This window comes from Gossypium raimondii, chromosome 11 (genome assembly GCF_025698545.1).
Source record: "Gossypium raimondii isolate GPD5lz chromosome 11, ASM2569854v1, whole genome shotgun sequence".
In the NCBI taxonomy this organism is placed as follows: Eukaryota; Viridiplantae; Streptophyta; class Magnoliopsida; order Malvales; family Malvaceae; genus Gossypium; species Gossypium raimondii.
In genome coordinates, this window is record NC_068575.1 from 56990626 (window position 1) to 57016312 (window position 25687).

At 35.5% G+C, this 25687-nt stretch overlaps 3 protein-coding genes and 1 non-coding gene across 9 annotated transcripts; all 4 read left to right on the plus strand.

Moving 5' to 3' along the window:
• The first annotated feature begins 324 nt into the window (after nucleotides 1–324).
• LOC105802547 (homeobox-leucine zipper protein HAT3) lies at nucleotides 325–15743 on the plus strand. Of its 6 annotated transcripts, none has more exons than XM_052624158.1 (4): nucleotides 325–757; nucleotides 14160–14497; nucleotides 14586–14665; nucleotides 14766–15743. In XM_052624158.1, the coding sequence occupies exons 1-4, from the start codon at nucleotides 604–606 to the stop codon at nucleotides 15097–15099; spliced, it is 906 nt and encodes a 301-aa protein (XP_052480118.1). In that variant the 5' UTR covers nucleotides 325–603; the 3' UTR covers nucleotides 15100–15743. The 6 variants fall into 6 exon arrangements, with proteins under 6 accessions (XP_052480118.1, XP_052480119.1, XP_012489703.1 ...); XM_052624159.1 differs by having other exon boundaries at nucleotides 331–757; nucleotides 14187–14497; XM_012634249.2 differs by lacking the exons at nucleotides 14160–14497; nucleotides 14586–14665; nucleotides 14766–15743 and adding exons at nucleotides 972–1309; nucleotides 1396–1475; nucleotides 1576–2506 and having other exon boundaries at nucleotides 345–757.
• A 129-nt stretch (nucleotides 15744–15872) lies between these two features.
• On the plus strand, nucleotides 15873–18239 carry LOC105802548 (uncharacterized). Its single transcript, XR_008191099.1, has one exon. It is a non-coding gene; the product is annotated as an uncharacterized LOC105802548 (transcript).
• Nucleotides 18240–19919: 1680 nt separating this feature from the next.
• LOC105785051 (homeobox-leucine zipper protein HAT3) lies at nucleotides 19920–21705 on the plus strand. The gene is given in 4 exon segments (XM_052624160.1): nucleotides 19920–20273; nucleotides 20472–20779; nucleotides 20868–20947; nucleotides 21048–21705. Coding segments are annotated over 4 exon segments (876 nt in total). The 5' UTR covers nucleotides 19920–20119; the 3' UTR covers nucleotides 21382–21705.
• A 329-nt stretch (nucleotides 21706–22034) lies between these two features.
• LOC105785050 (uncharacterized) lies at nucleotides 22035–23702 on the plus strand. The gene has a single exon (XM_052623703.1). The coding sequence runs from the start codon at nucleotides 22035–22037 to the stop codon at nucleotides 23700–23702; it is 1668 nt and encodes a 555-aa protein (XP_052479663.1).
• Nucleotides 23703–25687: the final 1985 nt, after the last annotated feature.

Here is a 25687-nt window from a genome sequence, read left to right on the forward strand (position 1 = left end):
GTGTAGGGGGATTGCAGCTGCTTTTGCTGTCCCATTTATTCACATCGGTCAACCAGAGAGAAAGCCGCTTTTTAAGCCAACTTCATTACCCTCCCCAAGACAAGACCTTAACATGATTAATAAAGTTTAAAGATCTCAGTTACAAGTAACACACTTACACACACATCTTAAAGTTCAGCCACGGAGCGTACTTTTTCTAAAACCACAGTTAGAGTTTGAATCTATGGTCAAAAGTGCGTTGAGTTAATTCATGCAATTGCAAGCTCAGCCAAGGGAAAAAAGTTATATAATCATGATTGAGCCAATAGGGTCACTGACATAAGTTATGATTTGAATCTATACCCCATCTCTCTCCTTCTCTGGCTCTGTTTTATCTCTATATATAGACCCATCCTTTCCCTGTTCCACTGCACCAAAAGCAAAAAGGCTGTTAAAGCTCAAGCAATTTTCTACCCTTTATTTCTTCCGTTTTGTTTTTTCTCAGAAACCAAACACAGAAGGGAGAAAACCCAGAAAGAAAGAGGAAACAACAGAGAACTTCGATTGGTTTTGCTCTGGAGAAAGTGAAAGTTTTTGCTGGTTTTGAAAGACAAAAAAGGAGAGATGGGTGATAAAGATGACGGTTTGGGGTTAAGTTTGAGCTTGGGATGTGCTCAGAATCAGCCCTCGTTGAAGCTAAATCTCATGCCTTTAGCTTCACCTTGCATGCAAAACCTTCAGCAGAGGAACATTTGGAATGAACTGTTTCAGTCTTCTGGTATGTTTTTCTCCCCTTTTCTTTCACCAGTTTACGGGGTTGTTATGTTTTTCTCCCCTTTTCTTTCACCAGTTTACGGGGTTGTTATGTTTCATTCCTGTTTCTGTTCCTTAATATGTTGAGATCTGATGTTTTATCGTCTCTTTCCATCTTTGGATTGCATTGCATATCTCTTGCATTCATCACTGTGATTTGACCAACACAACGAAATCAGTTTTTGTGATTGACCGTATGCATGCAGATGGACAGTTGGAAACAAGATCAGTTGCTGGTGGAATTGATGTGAACCAGGCACCGGCCTTGGCTGAATGCGAGGAAGAAGATGTGGTCTCCTCGCCTAACAGCACCGTTTCAAGCATAGGTGGAAAGAGAAACGAGAGAGACCCTGTGTGCGATGAAACCGAGGCTGAGAGACCGTCTTGCTCTCGTTCCAGTGACGATGAAGATGGCGGGGGTGCTGGTGACGATGCCTCGAGGAAGAAGCTTAGGCTTTCAAAGGAACAGTCGTTGGTGCTTGAAGAAACCTTCAAGGAACATAGCACCCTTAATCCGGTTAGTTAACGATTAGTCTTTAACAATTTGATATTTAACAATTTGATATTTGAAGTGAAATGTTGGAGTTGTGTTTTATGATACAGAAACAAAAGTTGGCACTGGCAATGCAATTGAATCTGAGGCCTAGGCAAGTGGAGGTTTGGTTCCAGAACAGAAGAGCAAGGTGAGTTTGTTATGTTTTGTTTCTTCAATTAATTGTTGAGGGTATTCTGAAGGGAAATGAAAACTCAGCATTGTTTTTCTTCATTGGTGCAAACTTTCAGGACAAAATCGAAGCAGACGGAAGTTGACTGTGAGTATCTAAAAAGATGTTGCGACAATCTAACAGAGGAAAACAGAAGGCTTCAGAAGGAAGTGCAGGAGCTTAGAGCATTAAAACTCTCCCCACAGCTCTACACCCACATCAACCCTCCCACAACCCTCACCATGTGCCCTTCTTGCGAACGTGTGGCTGTTGCTTCTTCTTCGTCTTCATCCTTGGCTGCTTCCTCTGCCCCTAACTCAAAGCATCAAAGGCCGGTACCCGCTAGTTCTTGGGCTGCATTGCCATTGCCTGTTACTCATCGACCCTTCAATGCTCCTGCTTCTAGACCATAATTCCAATGGTTTTGGGAGCATATAACAATCAAAATATCAATTATCGTGGTTAGGACGGAGTTAACTCTGATCAGATTCCTGTTGTTTTCCAGAGCTCTGTTAAAACGTTTCCCAACAAAGGATAGCATAGGATGAAGGAAAAATCTACTAAATTGAAATCATAATATGATTTGTTCATGTCATCTTATCTCTTGGATAGTTTCAAGAAAAAAGATGCCATCAACACAAAATCTCTTGAATAGTCTCTAGGAAAAAGAAGCATTACAATGATGAAAGCAATAACTAGCCATCTGTCAGCTTCTCATGGATCACATATGGGAGGCTTTTTTACGCCACTAATTCAAAACTAAATAAATATTTATAAGAATGGTCCAATTTGAAAAATTATGACGTAAAGGAACTAAAAATATATAATGTCGACACCTTGAAGGCTGGCACCCAAGACAGTGTTATTATTTCTGTTGGTTGGGTTGGGGGTTAAAAAATATATACTTTAGTCTTGGCACCGTAATGTTTGGCATATATTTTTTTTATTGGTTGTCTGTATTTGTGTGATCGTCGTTGCCAAAATAAATTGATAATTTTTATTTTTGGTGATTTTTGGTGTTGGCACTCATGTTAGGTAAAAAAAATGTCTTGTGGTTTACATGGTCGTGATAAAGTGGATAGTGAAATAGGACTGCAAAAGTAATAACAGTACGGATAATGATTTGATTTGCTATTGGATAGAATGTGTCTTGAAAATCAATACCTTCCTGTTGATTGTAATCCTGGGTGATAAGTCGAGCTTTGAACATTTCAACTGAGGCATTAGAGTGATATTTCACCTTATGCATACATTTACAACCAGTGAGACTTTTTTTGGGAGGTAAAGAGACCACTTTTCAAGTGCCATTGGATTCCAAAGCTTGTATTTCTTGTTGCATAGCCTTTATCCAACACTTATGTATTACAGTCTCAGAATAAGATTGTGGTTCAACAAGGTGTGATATGGTGGCAGCGAAGTGTTGTGTATGGAAAGGTAAATGAGCATAAGAAAGAGTAAAGAGGATACGAACCTTGTATCGCAAGTGAAGAGGACGGATGTGAACATACAAAGCCTTAAAGCTAAGATGGTTGTGTAGTGGTTCTTGTGGATCTTCGAAGAGGAGGAAATGGGTGTAAGGGTGGAAATGATGAAGGATCCAAAGTAAAAGAGGAAGAAGAAAGATCGAAAAAGGTAATGGGAGAACGTATGGGGGTTGGAAAGGAAATGTGAGTCTTCTGTGGGACCAAAACTAGTGATGGGAAACATTGGAGTAGCAGGAAATGAAAGTTTGAAAGGTAAAATAGTCTCATGAAATGTGACATTTCGATTAACAAAAAGTTTATTCGAAAGAAGATTGAAGAGAATGTACCTTTTTTGAACTAGAGAATAACCAAGAAAAACGGAAGGAATGACTTTAAGGGAAAGCTTATCGTGATAATGAGGTACGGTGGTTGTAACAGCCCGTTTTCAATGAAATCAGAACAGTAGTTTCGAGACCACAAATACAAGTCTGAAAAGAAAATTATTTTAATATTATTTTATGGTCTGCGTTATGTTAGAAATGTCATATGAAAATTTTGTTAAGAAAATTTTACCGATTACATGTTTAATTGATAAAAGGACCAAATTGCATAAAATGCAAAAGTTGAGTTCTAGTAGCTATATGTAGCAAATAGCTATGGAAATCAAAGTTTGAGGTCCTTATATGGCAAATAGACCATTAAGAGAAGTTAGTAAATAAGGATGATGATTCATCCATGGAAATTTAATTAAAGAAAAGGATGAAATTGGAAATAAGAGATATTAAAAGATGATAATTGATTAAATGATGAAAATATCATCTTTTTCATCATCTTTCCCAATTTTTTTTTATGAAAACTTTAGCTAAGAGAAAAGAGTTCAAGCAAGCTTACTTGGCTTAATTGGGTAAGTATTCAAGTCCCGTTTTTATTAATTTTTATATTTTCGAGATCGTAATTACCTAATATAGCTATCTTGAGGATTTAATTGCAAAGTTATTGAGGTATTAAAGTTTTGCCATGGATGAATATAGATGAATTATGAAGTTTTATGGTAGAAAATGAAAAGTTGTTGATAGATAAACAACTTTTGTTAAAGGAATTTTGATGAAAATGTGATTTAGGGATTAAATTGTAAAAGTGTAAAATTCGTCTAGGCTTGGAATAAGGATTAAATTGCATGAATTTCATTTTCCGAGCCTAGGGATGAAATTGAAATTAATTAAAAGTATAGGGGCAAAATGGTACTTTTGCCTAAGATGTAAGTTGGATTGAATTGAATATGAGATGTGTTAAACTGATTTTAAATTCATTTATATAGATCCAAAAAGATCAAATAAAGAGTTAGATTGAGGAAAAGAAAAAGTATCGGATTAGTAGATCTTCGTATACGAGCAAGTGGCGAGGTAAGTTCGTATGTTTCATAAGCATTAAATTATACATGTTTCAATTCTTAATTGAGATAATTATGGTGAATGATTAATTATTAAATTTAATTGTGATTACAATTATTTGGAAATGTTTAACGGAGATTCGACAAAGTAAAAGTCCCGGTTGAACCTTAGGAATAGATAGGATACAAAAGTCATGGCATTAGGGTTATCGAGATTACGTGTAAGACCATATCTGGGATTTGGCATCAATATGAGAATTCGTGTAAGACCATGTCTGGGTATTGGAATCGATATGCGATTTCGTGTAAGACCATGGCTAGCATATTGACATCGATATGAGATTACATGTAAGACGATATCTGGGATATGAAATTGTTACGGTACTATGTGTACGAGATCCCCGAGTATCATTTAGTATTCCAAATGGTTCAACGAGAAAAGTGGATGAAACATGGTTATAAGTGATGGTACAACGAAAGCAAGGTATTCGTGACAGAAATTAACAAGTAAGTGAAAGTTGAGAATAAAAGTACGATCGAGTTAAGCAAGACAGGTACGTACAGAACCTATGTGAGAATCAAATGAAAGTGAATTGGTGAGTTGATGAGAATCGAATGAAAGTGAATTGGTGAGTTGATACTGTATCATGTATATAAAATGAGAAAGGTATGTGTTTAAATATGTTCTATACAAAAATGTGCTCATTTGGCTATATGGAAGTATGAATTGAATACTGTATGAGAATTAAATTGATTAAACTTGTGAAAGCTAAGGTTAGCTATGTAAATGATTATATGATTGAGAATAAGATGAAATATGATATGTGTTATGAGGACGTATAGAACTAGAAACGAAATTTTATGAAATGTATGAAAGAAATCATGAAAGTGTAAAATTTGCAATAAAATAGTTCTAGACAGCAGCAATTGTATAAATTTGAAAAATCACTAAAATTGTAGAAATCCCATTAGAGGTTGAATAAGACATTAAATTAAAACTTATTGAGTCTAGTTTCACATAGAAGAAACGGTGTAAGCAAAAGAATCTTGTATTATGAGATATTTGAAGTTTTGTGAGATAATGGTAGAATGATTTTGGAATCCCCTATTCTGACTTTCGAAAATCATTAAAAATTGTATAAAAATAATTATGAGTTATAATTTATATGATTAAAATTCTAAATGAGTCTATTTTCAAAAGAAACAAATAGGAATATCATCTGAATCCCGTACTAAGAGATAATTTTTAGAGAAGAAGGGTCGGAACTGTTAGACAGCAGAATAGGGACGACTTTGAAGAATTAATTGTACTTATTGGCTAAACAAAAAATTCTAAATATTTTATGGTAAGAAGACATGTGAGTCTAGTTTTCGGAAAATAAAGCGGATCTTAATTTGGAGTTCCGTAGCGCAAGATATAAATAATTTAGTGACTATGAATCGAGTAGACAGCTTGATGTGAACATGAGTAAATAGTGGAAATATGTACAATTTTGATTGTATTATCTTGAGAAATGTTGTGAGGATTGGTAAAAACAGGGTAACAGATTACTTATTATTTACATATCAACTTACTAAGTTTTATAGCTTAGTTTCTGTTATTTTTCAATGTTAATAGTGTTTCGTAGGCTCGCTCGGGTTGGAAATCGTCAGAGATCCCACCACACTATCCAACTATGGTTTCGGTATTTAAAAGGTTTGTAATTTTGGTTTTGTGGCATGTATAGGCTAGTTGGTTTGTTAAGTGTAAAAGTAATTTTAGCTATTGGTGCCTATATGTTTGAAATATATTGAGCCATGAGATTTGGCTTGTTTATAATGTGAGGTTTGATGTGTAGATGGCCTTATAATTGGAATGTGCTTGTGTAGGGTTGACCCTTATGGTTGGCGAATTGGCCTTGGAAATGGCCTATTATCGCCCACGCGGCTGTTCACACGGGTGTGAGACGTCTGTTACTTAGAAAATTCTTAAAGTTTCAGAAATTTGTATGTGAAACTAGTTTAGTCCCGAACCTTCTTAAAAGCATGTTTTAGATCTCGTAAACCTATTTAAGGGACAATGTGATTATGAATAAATGTGATATGATAATACATGATCAATGTATATGAAATGTTTGTATAATGATGTGAATTGTTTGGTAATGCCTCTTAACCCTAGTCCGGCGACGGATACGGGTTAGGGGTGTTACAGTAGCATAACATAAGTAACCGAAAACTTTAAGATAATGGAGAGATGGAGGAGTTTTGTGAAGTTTTTCATAAGGAGATTTCCAAGACAAAACAGAAGTAGGTAATCGATTGATAATTTCGCAAGCTGTTAGCACATATTCTCCCGAAAATTTAGAAGGCAAATGAGAGTGAAATTTCAAGGCTCTGGCAAGTTTAAGGAGATGGCGTTATTTGCGTTCAGCAACCCCATTTTATTGTGGAGTGTCGATGCAAGAGCTTTGATGGATAATTCCAAGTGAGGTGAAAAAAGGTGTGCATGTAGAGTTCAAACATTCAGAAGCATTATCACTCCGAATGACCTGTATATCAGTTGAAATTTGTGTTTTTACAAAGGCAACAGTTTATTTAAGAGTGACAGAAGCATCACTCTTGGTTCGTAAAAGGTATACCCAAGTCATTTGAGTCAAATAATCAACTATAGTGAGGAGAAAACGATGACTACTCTGAGTTGAGATTCTATAAGGGCCTTATAGATCAATATGAATTAAAGCAAATGCACTAGTAGTTTAAGTGTGACTACGAGGAAACGACAATTTAGTTTGTTTAGCTAATGGGCAAAAAGAACATGAAGATATCTCATTAAGATCATGTAAAACAGATTTTAATTGAACTATTTTTTCATTGTGGAAGCAGATGTGTGACCATGGCGAGCATGCCATATATGTGGATCATTATGTAAAGCCATAAAAGAAGAAATAGTGGACAAAGAAATATTGACAATTTTGTGAGGATAAACAAGACTCAAAGAGAGCTGATGTGGGTGATAGTAGTAGAGACCAATATGTTCTTTACCAATCCTCAGCATCCGTCCACTACAAAGGTCCTATAAAACGCAAAAGGAATGGTAGAAAGACACAAAACAATTGAGGTCTTTAGTAAGTTGAGAAATAGAAAGCAAATTATAATTAAAATCATGTATGTATAAAACATTAGTTAGCTTATAAGTGGAGGAAAGGATATGATGACCAATATGAGTAACAGAGGCTAATTTCCCACTAGGCAATTGAACACAAGAGTTGTTTGGAGTAAGAGAAACAGAAGAATTCAAGCATTGAAAATCAAATGTCATATTGTTGGTGGCTCCTGTGTTAAGGATCCAGCCAGACGATGTAGAGGAAGAGAGCGTACCAGCCATGTGAGCAGTAGCAAAAATAGATGAATCCTTCGGAAAAATAGTCATAAGTTCCAGGTATTGTTCCGATGTTAAAATAGGAGCAGATGAAGCCTAAACAGATGATGAAATCACAGGTCCAGCTGAATCAATCGAGAATGTGACATTAGTAGCAATTGATTTCTTGCGAGTGAACTTAAAATCAGGAGGGAAACCAATTAGGATGGAATCACGTTTGTTGGCACTCATGTTTGAAAGAAATTATATTTTTTCTAGTGCCAGCTATTTCGTTGTTGGCAGAAATAGAGTATATATTGGATTTTTTTGTATTTTGGTTGAGTTTTTTTTTTTTGCTTTAACAGTTTAAGAGAAAAAAAAATAAAAATATCAATGTTTTGTTGATGAGGAAATAAATTTTGTTGATGAAAAATAACTAGATGTTAGTGTATGTACATTTTGATGGGCTAATGATAAGTACAACTGAAGAAAGTATAAATAGGAATAAGATCCAATAAGCGTGCAATGCTAGCGGAAATGAAACGGAAGATCAGTATAAAGATAACTACTCGTTTTGGGAAGCAGATGCCAAGATTGTTCTACAAATTTCTTTTAACAACCCGTTTTTGGGTTAAATCAGAACAGCAGTTCTGAAACCACAAATCCGAAGTTAAAGTATAAATTTTATTATTATATTAAAGTTTGCATCATGATAGAATTATTAGGTGAAAATTTCGTGAAGAAATTTTATCGTTCGCATGCTTAATTTGATAAAAAAGGACTAAATCGCGTAACGTGTAAAATTTAGGTTCTATTAAAAAATGTGCCAATTTGCTATGAAATTAAAACATGAGTGGCCTTAAATGGTAATTAGACCATAATTATTTTTAGTGGACAAACTTGGACATTAATTAAGCATTATAAAGAATTATAAGTAAGGTTATTATGGTAATTAATAAAATAAACTTAAATTAAATTAAGGAAAAGAAAGACATCATCTTTCTTCTTGATTTTACTAACTGAATATTATTATCTTGGGAAGCCATTAAAGACCATCCAAGCATTCGGCCATCCTTAGTTCTCATGCATGTGAGTATTTTTCGTCCCGTTTTTAATGATTTCTATATTTTTTGAGTTGTTGTAGCTTAATCTAGCTAGCCCGTGTCTTCGATTTCAAAACTGTTAAAGATTTTGGTAGTTTCCATTGATGAGCTTATGTGTTCTTTGATGTTTAATGGTGAAATATGAATATTTGATGTTAGATTTTCATATTTTATAAAGTGATTTTTTTAATGAAAATGCAAATTATGGATTAAATTGTAAAAAGATGAATATGTGGGGTTAAAAGTGTGAATAAATGTGAAATATGGGCTACTAGGGGGCACTATAGTAATTCGGCCATGCATGAGTCTTGTTGAATTTTATGCATTTTGTGTATTTGTGAAATAGGGACTAAATTGTAAGAAATGTGAAAGTTTAGGGTCAAAGTGCAAATTGGCTTAAATATGTGTTTTTGGACTGAATTGAATGATTATATGATTAAATGAGTTAATTTTGAATACATATAGATCAAGAAAAGAGGAATCCGAAATGAGATTGGGGGAAAGACAAAATTATCGAGTAATCGATCTGATTCGTCAATTTCGAGCACGAGGTAAGTTCGTAATGTGATTTCATTATACTGTATGTTAAATGCTTTGATTATGCCTAAACTGTGATTTCGATATTTTCATTAATGTATGAATTGTAAATATGACTTTACGGATATACTCGAAGATAGAATCGACAAGCTAAAAATCTTGGTTGAAGCTTAAGAATAGAATTGGATACTTGTGAAATGTTATAAGTTGATATACCGATTTGACTTCGGGCCATGATATTAGAACTTCGGGTGCGATTTATTCCAATTTGGCTTCGGGCCATGCATATCGGATAAATTAGTTTCGGGCCATGATAATAGTTCTTTGGATAAGTTACCTTGATTTGGCTACGGGCCATGGTATAGGTACTTATCATATGAGACATTTGAGTATCTGATTTCTATTCCGAATGGTTCAACAAGTAAATGAATGAGATGATTGAGAAAAAGGTTAGTACGAGACGATACAGGTACATACAAAACCTATTCGAGTATTTAATAGAGAAAGATAATGCAATGGTATTTGATCATGTTTTAAGACATGAGAAAGGTTTGTTGTAATTGTATATATGGTGATGTTATGTACAATTAGTTGAATTGCATGTATTTGATGTATTGAATTATTCACTTACGAGCTTACTAAGTTATGAAGCTTACTTCGTGTTATTTTCTTATATTTTATAGAGAATAGCTGGGATCCAAAATTCGTTGAGAACATCATCGCGCTATCGGACATCTAAGTTGGTACTTTTGAATTATATATCTATGGTATATGGCATGTATAAGCTAGTGTCATCTTGGTATGTTTTGAGTTATAATATTAGCCATGAGGTTTGGCATATAAAGGTTGGTGTGTATTTGGCCATATGAATTGGTTGTTTAAGTGTTGAGAAAATGCATGTTTGAACTTAAGATGAATTGATGGTTATAGTAAGTTAAATTGATATACTTTTGAGTTAGTTTGATACTAAAATTGAAATGAAATGAACAAAGTTTATTAGATAACTTTTATATAGTATTATGAATGTTGTTGATCAATTTGATAAGTAAATGTTTTAGGCATGATTTAAATATGTTTGAATGTGAAAATGTGTTGGTTTCCATATTAATTGTAAATTGTCCGATAGGTCCACTAATGCTCCATAACCCTGTTCCGGTGATGGACACGGGTTAGGGGTGTTACATTTCCGTTTTCAACAGATCCATTGAAGTTCTCAGATATGAAACTTGTTCAACAAAGATCTACGATATGTTCGTAGATGATGATGATATGGCCACAATGATTGTAATTTATTCCTTGAGACTGAGAACCTCCCAACCAGTTGAGTTATTTGGAGAGTTAGTCGATCCCGAACCCGTTTAATTTGTCCCTCCAGTAAGTCAACATCACGAATTTAACTTTGATCTTAATGTCTGTTTTTAAGATAAGTTAGACTATGGAAGGACATCACAAACGCTCGGAAATCCAAACTACGGTGGAAGTCCATCTAACAACCCAATCCCAAGTCCTCGTCTAGAGATACATTCAAATGTATTAGGCACCATAGCAGATAGTGATGAAGGGTCTGATAATAAAGATCAGTTCCACTATAATCTTGAAGAATTTAGTAACCCCGATTTGGATGAGGTCCCGAAATTTATATACGATGAAGGCGTGGTGGAAGTTCAAGATGTACACCTCTTTTAATCGAGAACATGGGATTTGATATATTTATACGGAATGATCTTGTGGCCCACATGTCGAGCGTAAACCCCAATGCGACACTTGCACGTGAGTTCCCCGAATACCCATATATAGTTCCTGCTCACTTGATGGGAGCAGCTTTAAAGGATAGAAAGTTGTTCGTAGGTCAACAATTCGATAATAAGAAAAATTGTGTTTATGCAAAAAAGCGATAAAATATGAAGTTGCTAGTAAACTACAAAGTATTGAAGTCTACACAGACTTCATATGTTGGAGAATGTCGAATGGCTGATAGCGGTTGCACTGGCGAGTTCGGGCTACATTAATGCAAATGAACTCAAATGTGGAAAATCAGAAAATTAAAAGGGCATCATACATGCACAACTACACGTATGACGTAAGGACCCCCGCAAACTAAATGCAACAGCAATCAGCAACTGCATCAAGCTGCTGGTAAAAGACACGGCCACCATTCCTGTATCAGTCATTATTGTCGAAATGCAAGCTTAATTCAATTACAAGGTGTCTTACAGAAAAACATGATCAGCGAAATAAATGGCGATGGAGCAGTTGTATGGTAATTAGGATGTGTCATACAATGAACTTTAAGGATGGATAGTCGCGATGCAACAGTATGTGCCAAGTACCGTGATTGATTTGCAGACATAGTCTTACAAAGGCCTAAATGGCTAACTACAAGCGAGGAGACAAGTTTTCCACCTATTGTTTTGGATGCTCGATCCATGTGTTAGGGCATTATCCCACTGCAAATCGTTGGTGCAGGTTGATGGTACCTGACTTTATGATAAATATACGCAAATACTCCTAATTGCGGTTTACAGAAGTCGAAAAAATGAACCTATTGTCGATCATTTTTGTCATATTGGAGTCCGATAAATTCGAATTGTGAGAATTTTTCCTAAGGAACTTACGGAGGCATGTTGTTAGGTAAGACAACATTTGCATTATTCTGACAAATCGAAAGAACTAATTGTTGCGATTAGAAGTTTTAGGATTTCGTTGGGTACTTCTTAGATTTGGGTATAATTGTTTGTAATTACACCAAGGTGACATTTTTAGGTAACCATAGTAATTGGTTGGTCCCACCGAATTGGATGTAATTGGATCACCTCAATTACAATTTCCAATTCTTAGGGGGGGAGTGAGAATAAAAGTAATTATACAAGGAATTACATCCAAATCATATTTTAAAAAATTATTTTTATACAAGTTATAAATTTTGTATTACAAACATGAACACGAATGAATGTTTGGGTTAGTTATAGTAAAAAAAAATCTTTTATTATAAATTCTAAAAATATATTATAAAATTAATTTGTGTATATTATAAAATTATAACAAAAATTATATCATTTCAATCCTAACAAATTTCTAGAGTTACAACTAAAAGGTTTATTATAAAAAACAATTTATAAGTTATAAAAGTGTTATATATTATTAACATAATTTATTTATGTGTTCATGTTATATATTATTAAAATAATATACTTATTTTAAAAATGTTATAGCTTTTTATCATAACTTTGTTATAAATAATAATTTAATAAATTTATGGAAAAAATTATATTTTTATACGAAAAGTTACGAAAGTTATTGGACGATTTAAGGTTATATATTATAAAAATATTAATATAATTTAATATAAAATATTAAAATAATTTAATATAAATTAATATAAAATATTTTACTATAATATTAAGATTAATATTAAATATTAATTTAATATAAAATATTATTTTAAATATTATTCTTTTATATTAAATTGATTTGAAAAATACATTAAAATATTAAATGGTATATTTGTTATTTGAGTTTTTTTTACTATTACATATCTATCTCCTCAACTAAAATGTACCATTAACAAATTTTCGACACGGATACATATGGATCCTTATCATCCTAAAATGACTACTGTTATAAGTATTAAATCAATATCGATTCATACGATCAATAATTGGGCCAAAGAAAGAACTTTTATTTAATTAGTTTCTTTCTATCATTATCAAGATGTTTGGTTTTAGTCAAAATTTGACCACAATTTTTACATCATTTAAAAATACTGCATTTCTATGCATACCATTTTATTCCTTGAATTGAAAGAAATTCATAATTCTTGCTGGGTGGCTAAGGGATAAAATATTTTCAAGAACAAATAAATCATAAACTTTTTGTCTTTTTGATCTCTTGCAATAAATTCATAAAAATAATTTTTATCAATATAAATTTTTTCTTCGTGCATAAATACTTTTACCATACTTATTTTCTTTGATTTAACCAATTAACCAAATCACTGTTATAAATATTTAATTCCGTTAAATCCCTATTCCAGTCAAACAAATCTTTCATGCACACATCTTCAAAGTTTAGCGACGGAGCGAACTTTTTCTAAAACCACAGTTGGAGTTCGAATCTATGGTCAAAAGAAAGTAAGAGGTGTTAAACTACCCTTGAGTTAATTCATGTAATTGCAAGCTCAGCCAACAGAAAAAAAAGTATATAACCATGATTGAGCCAATAGGGTCACTGACATAAGTTATGATTTGAATCTATACCCCATCTCTCTCTTTCTCTGGCTCTGTTTTATCTTTATATATAATCCCATCATTTCCCAGTTCCACTGCACCAAAAGCAAAAAGGCTGTTAAAGCTCAAGCCGTTTTCTACCCTTTCATTTATTCCGTTTTACTTTTTCTCAGAAACCAAACACACAAGGGAGAAAACCCAGAAAGGAAGAGGAAAAAATAGAGAACTTCGATTGGTTCTGCTCTGGGGAAAGTGGAAGTTTTTAAGACAAAAAAGGAGAGATGGATGATAAAGATGACGGTTTGGGGTTAAGTTTGAGCTTGGGATGTGCTCAGAATCAGCCCTCGTTGAAGCTAAATCTCATGCCTTTAGCTTCACCTTGCATGCAAAACCTTCAGCAGAGGAACATTTGGAATGAACTGTTTCAGTCTTCTGGTATGTTTTTCTCCCCTTTTCTTTCACCAGTTTACGGGGTTGTCATGTTTCATTCCTGTTTCTATTCCTTAATATGTTGAGATCTGATGTTTTATCGTCTCTTTCCATCTTTGGATTGCATTGCATATCTCTTGCGTTCATCACTGTGATTTGACCAACACAACGAAATCAGTTTTTGTGATTGACCGTATGCATGCAGATGGACAGTTGGAAACAAGATCAGTTGCTGGTGGAATTGATGTGAACCAGGCACCGGCCTTGGCTGAATGCGAGGAAGAAGATGGGGTCTCCTCGCCTAACAGCACCGTTTCAAGCATAGGTGGAAAGAGAAACGAGAGAGACCCTGTGTGCGATGAAACCGAGGCTGAGAGACCGTCTTGCTCTCGTTCCAGTGACGATGAAGATGGCGGGGGTGCTGGTGACGATGCCTCGAGGAAGAAGCTTAGGCTTTCAAAGGAACAGTCGTTGGTGCTTGAAGAAACCTTCAAGGAACATAGCACCCTTAATCCGGTTAGTTAACGATTAGTCTTTAAAACGTCAGGTAGTTTAACAATTTGATATTTGAAGTGAAATGTTGGAGTTGTGTTTTATGATACAGAAACAAAAGTTGGCACTGGCAATGCAATTGAATCTGAGGCCTAGGCAAGTGGAGGTTTGGTTCCAGAACAGAAGAGCAAGGTGAGTTTGTTATGTTTTATTTCTTCAATTAATTGTTGAGGGTATTCTGAAGGGAAATCAAAACTCAGCATTGTTTTTCTTCATTGGTGCAAACGTTCAGGACAAAATTGAAGCAGACGGAAGTTGACTGTGAGTATCTAAAAAGATGTTGCGACAATCTAACAGAGGAAAACAGAAGGCTTCAGAAGGAAGTGCAAGAGCTTAGAGCATTAAAACTCTCCCCACAGCTCTACACCCACATCAACCCTCCCACAACCCTCACCATGTGCCCTTCTTGCGAACGTGTGGCTATTGCTTCTTCTTCGTCTTCATCCTTGGCTGCTTCCTCTGCCCCTAACTCAAAGCATCAAAGGCCGGTACCCGCTAGTTCTTGGGCTGCATTGCCATTGCCTGTTACTCATCGACCCTTCAATGCTCCTGCTTCTAGACCATAATTCCAATGGTTTTGGGAGTATATAACTATCAAAATATCAATTATCGTGGTTAGGACGGAGTTAACTCTGATCAGATTCCTGTTGTTTTCCAGAGCTCTGTTAAAGCGTTTCCCAACAAAGGATAGCATAGGATGAAGGAAAAATCTACTAAATTGAAATCATAATATGATTTGTTCATGTCATCTAATCTCTTGGATAGTTTCTAGAAAAGAGATGCCATCAACACCAGATCTCTTGAATAGTCTCTAGGAAAAAGAAGCATTACAATGATGAAAGCAATGACTAGCTCTCTGTCAGCTTCTCATGGATCACATATGGGACGATCTCCGGTTGGGAAATCCTCTCTATACAAGTATCTGGAAAATAACGTAACAATCATGACCTTGTTAGTCATTTGCAATGTCAAATCCACAAGTACGGAGCATATTCGATTTGGTCATTCTAGAAAAAAACTATCAGGTAATGATTAGTCAACAGAAGGAGAGGCTAGTTAGTAATCGTAGTTTCAACATTTTTTTATAGCCAGCAAGCCCCAATGAACAACTATCCAATTCACCGTCTGCAAAGCCAAAATCCAAAATAGAAAAAAAGTTTGTATTTCTGTGATTATATAAAAGGAAATCTGTTTTTGTTTTTTTGTCAAATCTTTGCATTGGTTGTCCTGGGTCATGGGGGCAGAGCCCTCGAGTGCAATTTTAAGAGCTTCAACGGGTTCATCCCAATTTAATTAAGGTTTCTTTTTATTTCCTTCCAACGACGTCGTCCCCCCACTTTGACCCAAAAGGATCACCCTTTTTTCTCTCCTGGAGCGACAATGCAACGTAGGCCAATTTGGTCATTTAACTCAACGGCCATGACATTTATTACAATAGTTATTACTTTTTAATTCCTGATGTTTGTTTGTGTTTTGAAATAAATGCAAGCCAGCTGTTTTTCTAAAAATAATAATAATTTAACTTTACTCTCTTTGCAACCGGACCATTATTTTCCTTTCTTTTGTTTTTCTAAAAATAATAATAATTTAACTTTACTCTCTTTGCAACCGGACCATTATTTTCCTTGCTTTCAAAGTCTTCCTTCCTTTCCTCAATCAATCAAAGTATCGTTTAATACATCTTCCCCCCCCCCCCCCCTCATTTTCACTTCACTTACCAAAAGAAGAAGAGAAACCCAACAAACAAGCTGAAGCAGAGAAGCTTTTGCACTTTATTAATGGCGGATTCAGATCCTCCCTTCACAAGGGCCAACAGCATACACAGAAACAATGATAGTAATAACTACGCGCTCTTTCTTGGTAAGTTGCTGTTTTTTGCTTTCTTACTCATTGCAATCCCATTGTTCCCTTCCCAACCTCCAGATTTCATAAACCAAACAGTACTCAACAAGTTTTGGGAACTTCTTCATCTTATGTTCATTGGCATTGCTGTTTCTTATGGCTTGTTCGGTCGTAGATATATTGATAATGGTAATCTTGATGATTCTCAATCGCATGCTTCTGGAATGTTCCATGTTTCGTCTATATTTGAAGATGGTTTTGATCATTCCATGCACTGTAGTGGACAGGGTAAAGCTGGATGTTTTAATGTTAAAAATGGTAGCTTTGACAACCCTTACGAGGAAAATGTTGTTCAAGCTTGGAGTTCAAAGTATGTCCAAGGGGAACCCACGGTTGTGCTGGCTCAACCACATTGTGGTGTCGAAAAGTATGGTGAATTGATTTCGTTTAGAGATGATAAACCTTTGGGGTTGCCTGTTAGGAGTTTAAAATCCAGGGCTATGAGTCCTGAATTTGGCAATGGATCGAGTGATTCTTCGGGTCCGAGTGTGATGGATTCATCGGATGGTTCCGATAAGAGTGAAAATGGGAGCTTTAGTGATTTGACTCGCGAAAATTTGGAGGGGAAGTCGAACAAGAGTGGTGCTTTGGGTTCTCCGATGCCTTGGCGTTGGAGATCAGGAAGGGTGAGACAACGATTTGACGGTGGTAGTGTCACACGCCCTTCTCATTTCAGGCCTCTCTCAGTTGACGAATCTCAATTTCAATCACTCAAATCACGGTCTTTACACTCCCAACTCGCTTCCCAATCACATTCACCGAGTAGCTTGTCTCCCTCGCATCCCAGTTCTTCAGAACCACCAAAATCCAAAATGATTGAATCCCTGAAGGAAAGGAATCCCAGCCAGTCTTTTCCTCTGCCTTCACCATTAAAAAGACGGAAGCCAGTAATTGCATCGCATTCTCGGCAGTATAGTGATGGCTCCTTATTGGGGACCCGCTCAAGGAAATGCTTTGAGGATGAATGGGAGGAATTCTGTGACAGCAAAAAGGATGATGGTTCATCAACCAACAAAGAAAGGGTCTCAAGTTATCCCTTGAAATTTGATGCAAAGCCTATAGCTCCTCCAAGGCTTCCTCAAGAGGGAAGTCTGTTCGAACCTTTAGAGGCAGTGGCATTACCATAGTTGGGTCTGGGGATGCCGGAGAGAAGCAGGAAAATCATACAAAGGGATGTGATGAAATTGAAGAGGTTGAGGGTTACAAAGGTGGAAGTGACCCAAAATTAGGAGATTGTAATCCCTCGGTTGTGTTCAACAGGCAGAATCTTGGAGGTAATGCTTACATGCCAAACCCAACATATTCCAGAAACCGGAACCAAGAGTTTGCGGAGAATTCCGAGTCGGAGAGAGAGGATGAAGATTTTGGAGAAAGGTCAGATGAAGCAACCATGTCCGGAGCTACGAGTGTAGCAGGAAGTGATACTTATGAGGTTGATAGGAAGGCTGGTGAGTTTATAGCCAAGTTCAGAGAGCAGATTAGGCTTCAAAGAACAACATCAATTGAAACACTAAAAGGGTTCAACGTGAATTTTTTAGAGTGAAAGTATTTGGTGGCTGTAAATTTCTAATAGAAGAGTTATATCACTCGTCACTCTTAGGAAGTTGAGGATTCTTCATTCTCGTAGTCCTAGCGTGGTGACCTTAATATTTGTCATTCTATAATGTCTTTCTTTATATGGTTGAAGATATGATTTGTTAGTATTATTCTTTTTTGTTTGAGCAAGTTCATGAAAAACCATGTTCAATTAATTGTTACAAACATGTGTTGGATAATTAATTCAAAAGCTGGACAAATTTATTGAGTTTTCGTGTATCGCCCTTTTGATACATTCATTTTATTTACAGATGGATATGAGATAAGTGTCGCTAGAGATGCATGGGTTGGGTCACCAATCTCAGGAAATTTTGAACAAAAATATAAATTCAAAAAGTGTGATTGGACAAAATAAGAGAGATCTATTTTCTAAACGGGTTGATTTTTGGGTAAGTTTTTTTTACTCAGGCTTGATTCGACCCGAATTTGACAAAAAAAAATAGTTGCTTTTTGTTGTTATTTTGGTGTCATATTATTATTATATTATTATTATTTTGTTGTTATTGATTGAAAATTGTATAGCTGTTGTTTTATTATTAATTTTACTATTATTTTAAAAGTATTTGCTTGTTAAGTTGTACCTTTCTTAGTTTATTTTGCTCGGATTTTTTAAATTTTAAATTTTAAATTATTCAATTCATAATAGTTAATCGAATATCCACAAATATCCAAATTCATATATCCTTATTTGTGTTTAGGTGAGAGCTTATAATTTAACCAACTTAAATTTAATAAATTAATTTACTGACATATGCCTTAATTGACCTAAACGAACGACTTAATATCGGTGGGTTAATTAAATCTAAATAAAAACCAATTAAAAAACTTTTCACCCAAATGCAAAAGCTAGGGTTTAGCTGCTTTTGCCTTTTAACTTGTGTTTGAGAGTGAAGATTATTAATTGAATTATTTAAATATTTCATGTATAATTATGTTAAATTATTTAAATCTTATTTATTATTATATTTAATTTTAAAAATAATTTATATTAATTACTTCAAGATTTTTAAAAATTTTATTTTATGGTTATATTAAATTATTTAAATATCATATAATTTAACTAATTTTTATATATATTTTAGAAACTTAAAATTTAATTACCATTTAAAATGTTTATATATATGATCAACTTAATACTATAGTTAGTTTTATGAATATGAATTTAGTACAATATTAAAGAAATCCCAAACAATTAAGCTCCATCTGGAACACCATCTATATTCCATAGTAAGAGGTATATCGTTTTCGAGAATTTTCCTTACGTAGAACGGAGGATCCACGAAATCACGCAGAAGTCCAGGAACGTCCCTTGCCTCCTTCATGATACAATCTGCAACTTTATTTTTGTCTCTCAAAATGTCTCGGAATTTCACCTGCCATTCTTTAGAACACCATGCATGAATCTTCAAATTTCAGTAACCATGACTGCTGCTAGACCATTTCGCAGAGTACCGATTAACGGTGTGTTATCACTTTCTATCCCCATCTGTCTCAAATATTGTGCCCAAGTTGGTTTTAATCTTTCAAGCATTGTGTAACAATTTTATTTTCAAATATTATTTTGATACATATTTGTGAATATTAATATTTAATATTCACGAATTTAGTATAAAAATATAATGAGTTTTTATTATTTAAAAAGTTAGACAAGAAACAAATGTATAGAGACTAAGTGAGTGGTTTTGGAAATTGTTTTTGGAAGAAAGAAAAAGGTGTTGAACTTGCGTTAAGTTAATTCATGCAATTGCAAGCTCAGCCAAGAGAAAAGGGTTATATAATCATGATTGAGCCAATAGGGTCACTGACATAAGTTATGATTTGAATCTATATAAGTCATGATTGAGCCAATTGCAAGCTCTGTTTTATCTCTATATATAAGTCCCACCCTTTCCCTGTCCCACTGCACCAAAAGCAAAAAGGCTGCTAAAGCTCAAGCCATTTTCTACCCTTTCTTTTCTTCCGCTTTGCTTTTTCTCAGAAACCAAACACACAAGGAAGAAAACCCAGAAAGGAAGAGGAAAAAACAGAGAACTTTGATTGGTTCTGCTCTGGGGAAAGTGGAAGTTTTTAAGACAAAAAAAAGGAGAGATGGGTGATAAAGATGACGGTTTGGGGTTAAGTTTGAGCTTGGGATGTGCTCAGAATCAGCCCTCGTTGAAGCTAAATCTCATGCCTTTAGCTTTACCTTCCATGCAAAATCTTCAGCAGAGGAACATTTGGAATGAACTGTTTCAGTCTTCTGGTATGTTTTTCTCCCCTTTTCTTTCACCAGTTTACGGGGTTGTCATGTTTCATTCCTGTTTCTATTCCTTAATATGTTGAGATCTGATGTTTTATCGTCGCTTTCCATCATTGGATTGCATTGCATATCTCTTACATTCATCACTGTGATTTGACCAACACAACGAAATGAGTTTTGTGATTGACCGTATGCATGCAGATGGACAGTTGGAAACAAGATCAGTTGCTGGTGGAATTGATGTGAACAAGGCACCGGCCTTGGCTGAATGCGAGGAAGATGGGGTTTCCTCGCCTAACAGCACCGTTTCAAGCATAGGTGGGAAGAGAAACGGGAGAGACCCTGTGTGCGATGAAACCGAGGCTGAGACACCGTCTTGCTCTCGTTCCAGTGACGATGAAGATGGCGGGGGTGCTGGTGACGATGCCTCGAGGAAGAAGCTTAGGCTTTCAAAGGAACAGTAGTTGGTGCTTGATGAAACCTTCAAGGAACATAGCACCCTTAATCCGGTTAGTTAACGATTAGTCTTTAAAACGTCAGGTAGTTTAACAATTTGATATTTGAAGTGAAATGTTGGAGTTGTGTTTTATGATACAGAAGCAAAAGTTGGCACTGGCAATGCAATTGAATCTGAGGCCTAGGCAAGTGGAGATTTGGTTCCAGAACAGAAGAGCAAGGTAAGTTTGTTATGTTTTATTTCTTCAATTAATTGTTGAGGGTATTCCGAAGGGAAATGAAAACTCAGCATTGTTTTTCTTCATTGGTGCAAACGTTCAGGAAAAGGTTGAAGCAAACGGAAGTTGACTGTGAGTATCTAAAAAGATGTTGCGACAATCTAACAGAGGAAAGCAGAAGGCTTCAGAAGGAAGTGCAAGAACTTCGAGCATTAAAACTCTCCCCACAGCTATACACCCACATCAACCCTCCCACAACCCTCACCATGTGCCCTTCTTGTGAACGTGTGGCCGTTGCTTCTTCTTCGTCCTCATCCTTGGCTGCTTCCTCTGCCCCTAACTCAAAGCATCAAAGGCCGGTACCCGCTAGTTCTTGGGCTGCATTGCCATTGCCTGTTACTCATCGACCCTTAAATGCCCCTGCTTCTAGACCATAATTCCAATGGTTTTGGGAGCATATAACAATCAAAATATCAATTGTCGTGGTTAGGACGGAGTTAAGTCTGATCAGATTCCTGTTGTTTTCCAGAGATCTGTCAAAGCGTTTCCCAACAAAGGATAGCATAGGATGAAGGACAAATCTAAAAAGGTGGGTTTGGACGGGAGATAATGCGCTTTTTAGCTTATTTTTTGTGGTTAGGACGTCGTCCCATCCTTTGACCCTAAAGGACCACCCTTTTTTCCCTCACGGAGCGACAATGCAACGTCGGCCAATTTGGTCATTTAACTCAACGGCCATGACATAATTACGATGGTTATTACTTTTTAATTCCTGTTGTTTGTTTGTGTTTTTAAAAAAATGCAAGCCAGCTGTTTTTCTAAGAAAAAAAAAACTTTACTCTCTTTGCAACCGGATCATTAGTTTCCTTGCTTTTGTTTTTCTAAAAAAATAAAAAAATTCAACTTTACTCTCTTTGCAACCGGACCATTATTTTCCTTGATTTCAAAGTCTTCCTTTCTTCCATCAATCAAAGTATAGTTTAATACATCTTCAGACCTCCCCCCCCCCCCCCATTTTCACTTCACTTACCAAAAGAAGAAGAGAAACCCAACAAACAAGCTGAAGCGGAGAAGCTTCTGTACTTTATTAATGGCGGATTCAGATCCTCCCTTCACAAGGGCCAACAACATACACAGAAACAATGATAGTAATAACTACGCGCTCTTTCTTGGTAAGTTGCTGTTTTTTGCTTTCTTACTCATTGCAATCCCATTGTTCCCTTCCCAACCTCCAGATTTCATAAACCAAACAGTACTCAACAAGTTTTGGGAACTTCTTCATCTTATGTTCATTGGCATTGCTGTTTCTTATGGCTTGTTCGGTCGTAGATATATTGATAATGGTAATCTTGATGATTCTCACTCGCATGCTTCTGGAATGTTCCATGTTTCGTCTATATTTGAAGATGGTTTTGATCATTCCATGCACTGTAGTGGACAGGGTAAAGCTGGATGTTGTAATGTTAAAAATAGTAGCTTTGACAGCCCTTACGAGGAAAATGTTGTTCAAGCTTGGAGTTCAAAGTATGTCCAAGTGGAACCCACGGTTGTGCTGGCTCAACCACATTGTGGTGTCGAAAAGTATGGTGAATTGATTTCGTTTAGAGATGATAAACCTTTGGGGTTGCCTGTTAGGAGTTTAAAATCCAGGGTTTTGAGTCCTGAATTTGGCAATGGATCGAGTGATTCTTCGGGTCCGAGTGCGATGGATTCATCGGATGGTTCCGATAAGAGCGAAAATGGGAGCTTTAGTGATTTGACTCGCGAAAATTTGGAGGGGAAGTCGAACAAGAGTGGTGCTTTGGGTTCTCCGAAGCCTTGGCGTTGGAGATCAGGAAGGATGAGACAACGGTTTGACGGTGGTAGTGTCACACGCCCTTCTCATTTCAGGCCTCTCTCAGTTGACGAATCTCAATTTCAATCACTCAAATCACGGTCTTTACACTCCCAACTCGCTTCCCAATCACATTCACCGAGTAGCTTGTCTCCCTCGCATCCCAGTTCTTCAGAACCACCAAAATCCAAAATGATTGAATCCCTGAAGGAAAGGAATCCCAGCCAGTCTTTTCCTCTGCCTTCACCATTAAAAAGGCGGAAGCCAGTAATTGCATCGCATTCTCGGCAGTATAGTGATGGCTCCTTATTGGGGACCCGCTCAAGGAAATGCTTTGAGGATGAATGGGAGGAATTCTGTGACAGCAAAAAGGATGATGGTTCATCAACCAACAAAGAAAGGGTCTCAAGTTATCCCTTGAAATTTGATGCAAAGCCTATAGCTCCCTCCAAGGCTTCCTCAAGAGGGAAGTCTGTTCGAACCTTTAGAGGCAGTGGCATTACCATAGTTGGGTCTGGGGATGCCGGAGAGAAGCAGGAAAATCATACAAAGGGATGTGATGAAATTGAAGAGGTTGAGGGTTACAAAGGTGGAAGTGACCCAAAATTAGGAGATTGTAATCCCTCGGTTGTGTTCAACAGGCAGAATCTTGGAGGTAATGCTTACATGCCAAACCCAACATATTCCAGAAACCGGAACCAAGAGTTTGCGGAGAATTCCGAGTCGGAGAGAGAGGATGAAGATTTTGGAGAAAGGTCAGATGAAGCAACCATGTCCGGAACTACGAGTGTAGCAGGAAGTGATACTTATGAGGTTGATAGGAAGGCTGGTGAGTTTATAGCCAAGTTCAGAGAGCAGATTAGGCTTCAAAGAACAACATCAATTGAAACACTAAAAGGGTTCAACGTGAATTTTTTAGAGTGAAAGTATTTGGTGGCTGTAAATTTCTAATAGAAGAGTTATATCGCTCGTCACTCTTAGGAAGTTGAGGATTCTTCATCCTCGTAGTCCTAGCGTAGTGACCTTAATATTATTGTCTGATACTTTTTTTTTTCAAATTTAACCATTATGAATTGAAATAATAACGAATAATCTAATGCAAATCATATATAATTATCTGGTACGTGCACTATGTTTGTTACAAGTGGTGCATCCCATTTTTTATTTTAAATATAATTGTTGCTTCTTTTTAAGCAGAATAAAATTTTATAAATTGAAATATACATTATTTTTTAAATACTATGAGTGACATATTACATTCTTTCCATATTTGTTTGGTATAAATAATGCTTTATTGGGTAAAATACCAAAAAAAGTCTCTTTTTTTTAAATTTATCGAAATAGGCCTGGTATTTTATTATTTACCGGAATGGACACTTTTTCCCCTAAATCGCGTCCACGTCAGCGCGAAGTCAGGGGACATGTTAGCAAATCGCGTTGCTGAAATCGTACAAATTTTTTTTTGCCCTTTCATTTGTTCGACGGATATGTGCTGCTTTTCAAGACGAGTCAATTCTCTAGCCATTGCTGAAATCGTACAAATTTTTACGATTTAAAAAAATTTAAAAAATAATTTTTTTAAAATTATTTAAAAATAGGGATTTAAGAGCAATTTGAGAGCAATTTGAGATTAAATATGGATTTGAGAGAAATTTGGAAGGAATTTGAGAGCAAATTGAAAGCAAATTTGAGAGGATTAGTTTGTGAAAAAAAACAATAAAGGGTGGGGGTATTTATTGATTTCTTTTTTGACCCGTTGGGGGGCAACGGTCAAAAAAATGACCGTTGCACTGGTCACGCGAGGGGAAATCGCGTCCCCAAGGGCGCGCTACGTGGCAGCAAATCGCGTCCACGTCAGCAAAGCGCGTTGACGTGGACGCGATTTGCTGACACGTCCCCTGACTTCGCGCTTACGTGGACGCGATTTAGGAGAAAATGACCCATTCCGGTAAATAATAAAATATCGGGTCCATTTCGGTAAATTTTAAAAAAAATGGCTTTTTTTGGTATTTTACCCGCTTTATTGTTTAACATAATTTTTCTAAAAAATTAATTAGATGTTTATCAATTAATAATCAATACCTAACAAAATAAATAAAATTTCTTTCATAATTTCACTAAATAAATCAAATTTCTTTCATAATTTCACTATTTTGTTACTACTATTTTGTTGTTATTATTTGGATATTATATAAATCTTATTTTATTGTTAATTTTGTTATTATTTTAAAGACCTTTGTTAATTTTGTTATTATTTTAAAAGCATTTGCTTGTTAAGTTGCGTTTATCTTAGTGTTATTTAAAGTATACATATTTTTTAAAATTTATTTTCAAATTGTTGGGAAATATTTATTTTGATATTTTTAGTATTTTTGATGTATTGTATACATTTTAAAATTATATAAAAATATAAAAATTAATATTGACGGGTCGGGTCGTACCGAGTTTTAACATTTTTATCCGGGTTAGGCTTGAGCACAATTTTAGACCCATTTTTCGAGTCGGGCTAAGCCTAGGCCTAACAAATGGGCCTAAATTTTTAGTTGAGCCCGACCCGGCCTGACCATGCACATCTAGAGCATTCCATCAATAAAAAAATTAATAAATAATATAACAAGGTATATAAGTTCATATTGCGCCAAGTGACCCTCTCTTATTTTTTTCATTTAATTTCTATTTTTTATTTAATATTTTCATCAATTTAATAACTATATTTATTTTTTAATTACTCCATGAATAAAAATATAAATATTTATCCAATACCTTTTACACTTGTCGTCTTAAAAATATTTTACAAATAATCAAAAGTTAATTTAGGGGTAGGTAGGTGTTTAGTACTTCAAAATTGTAAAATTGTTTTCAAATCCTTTAAAATTATAAATTTATAAATATATATAATAGTAAAATTA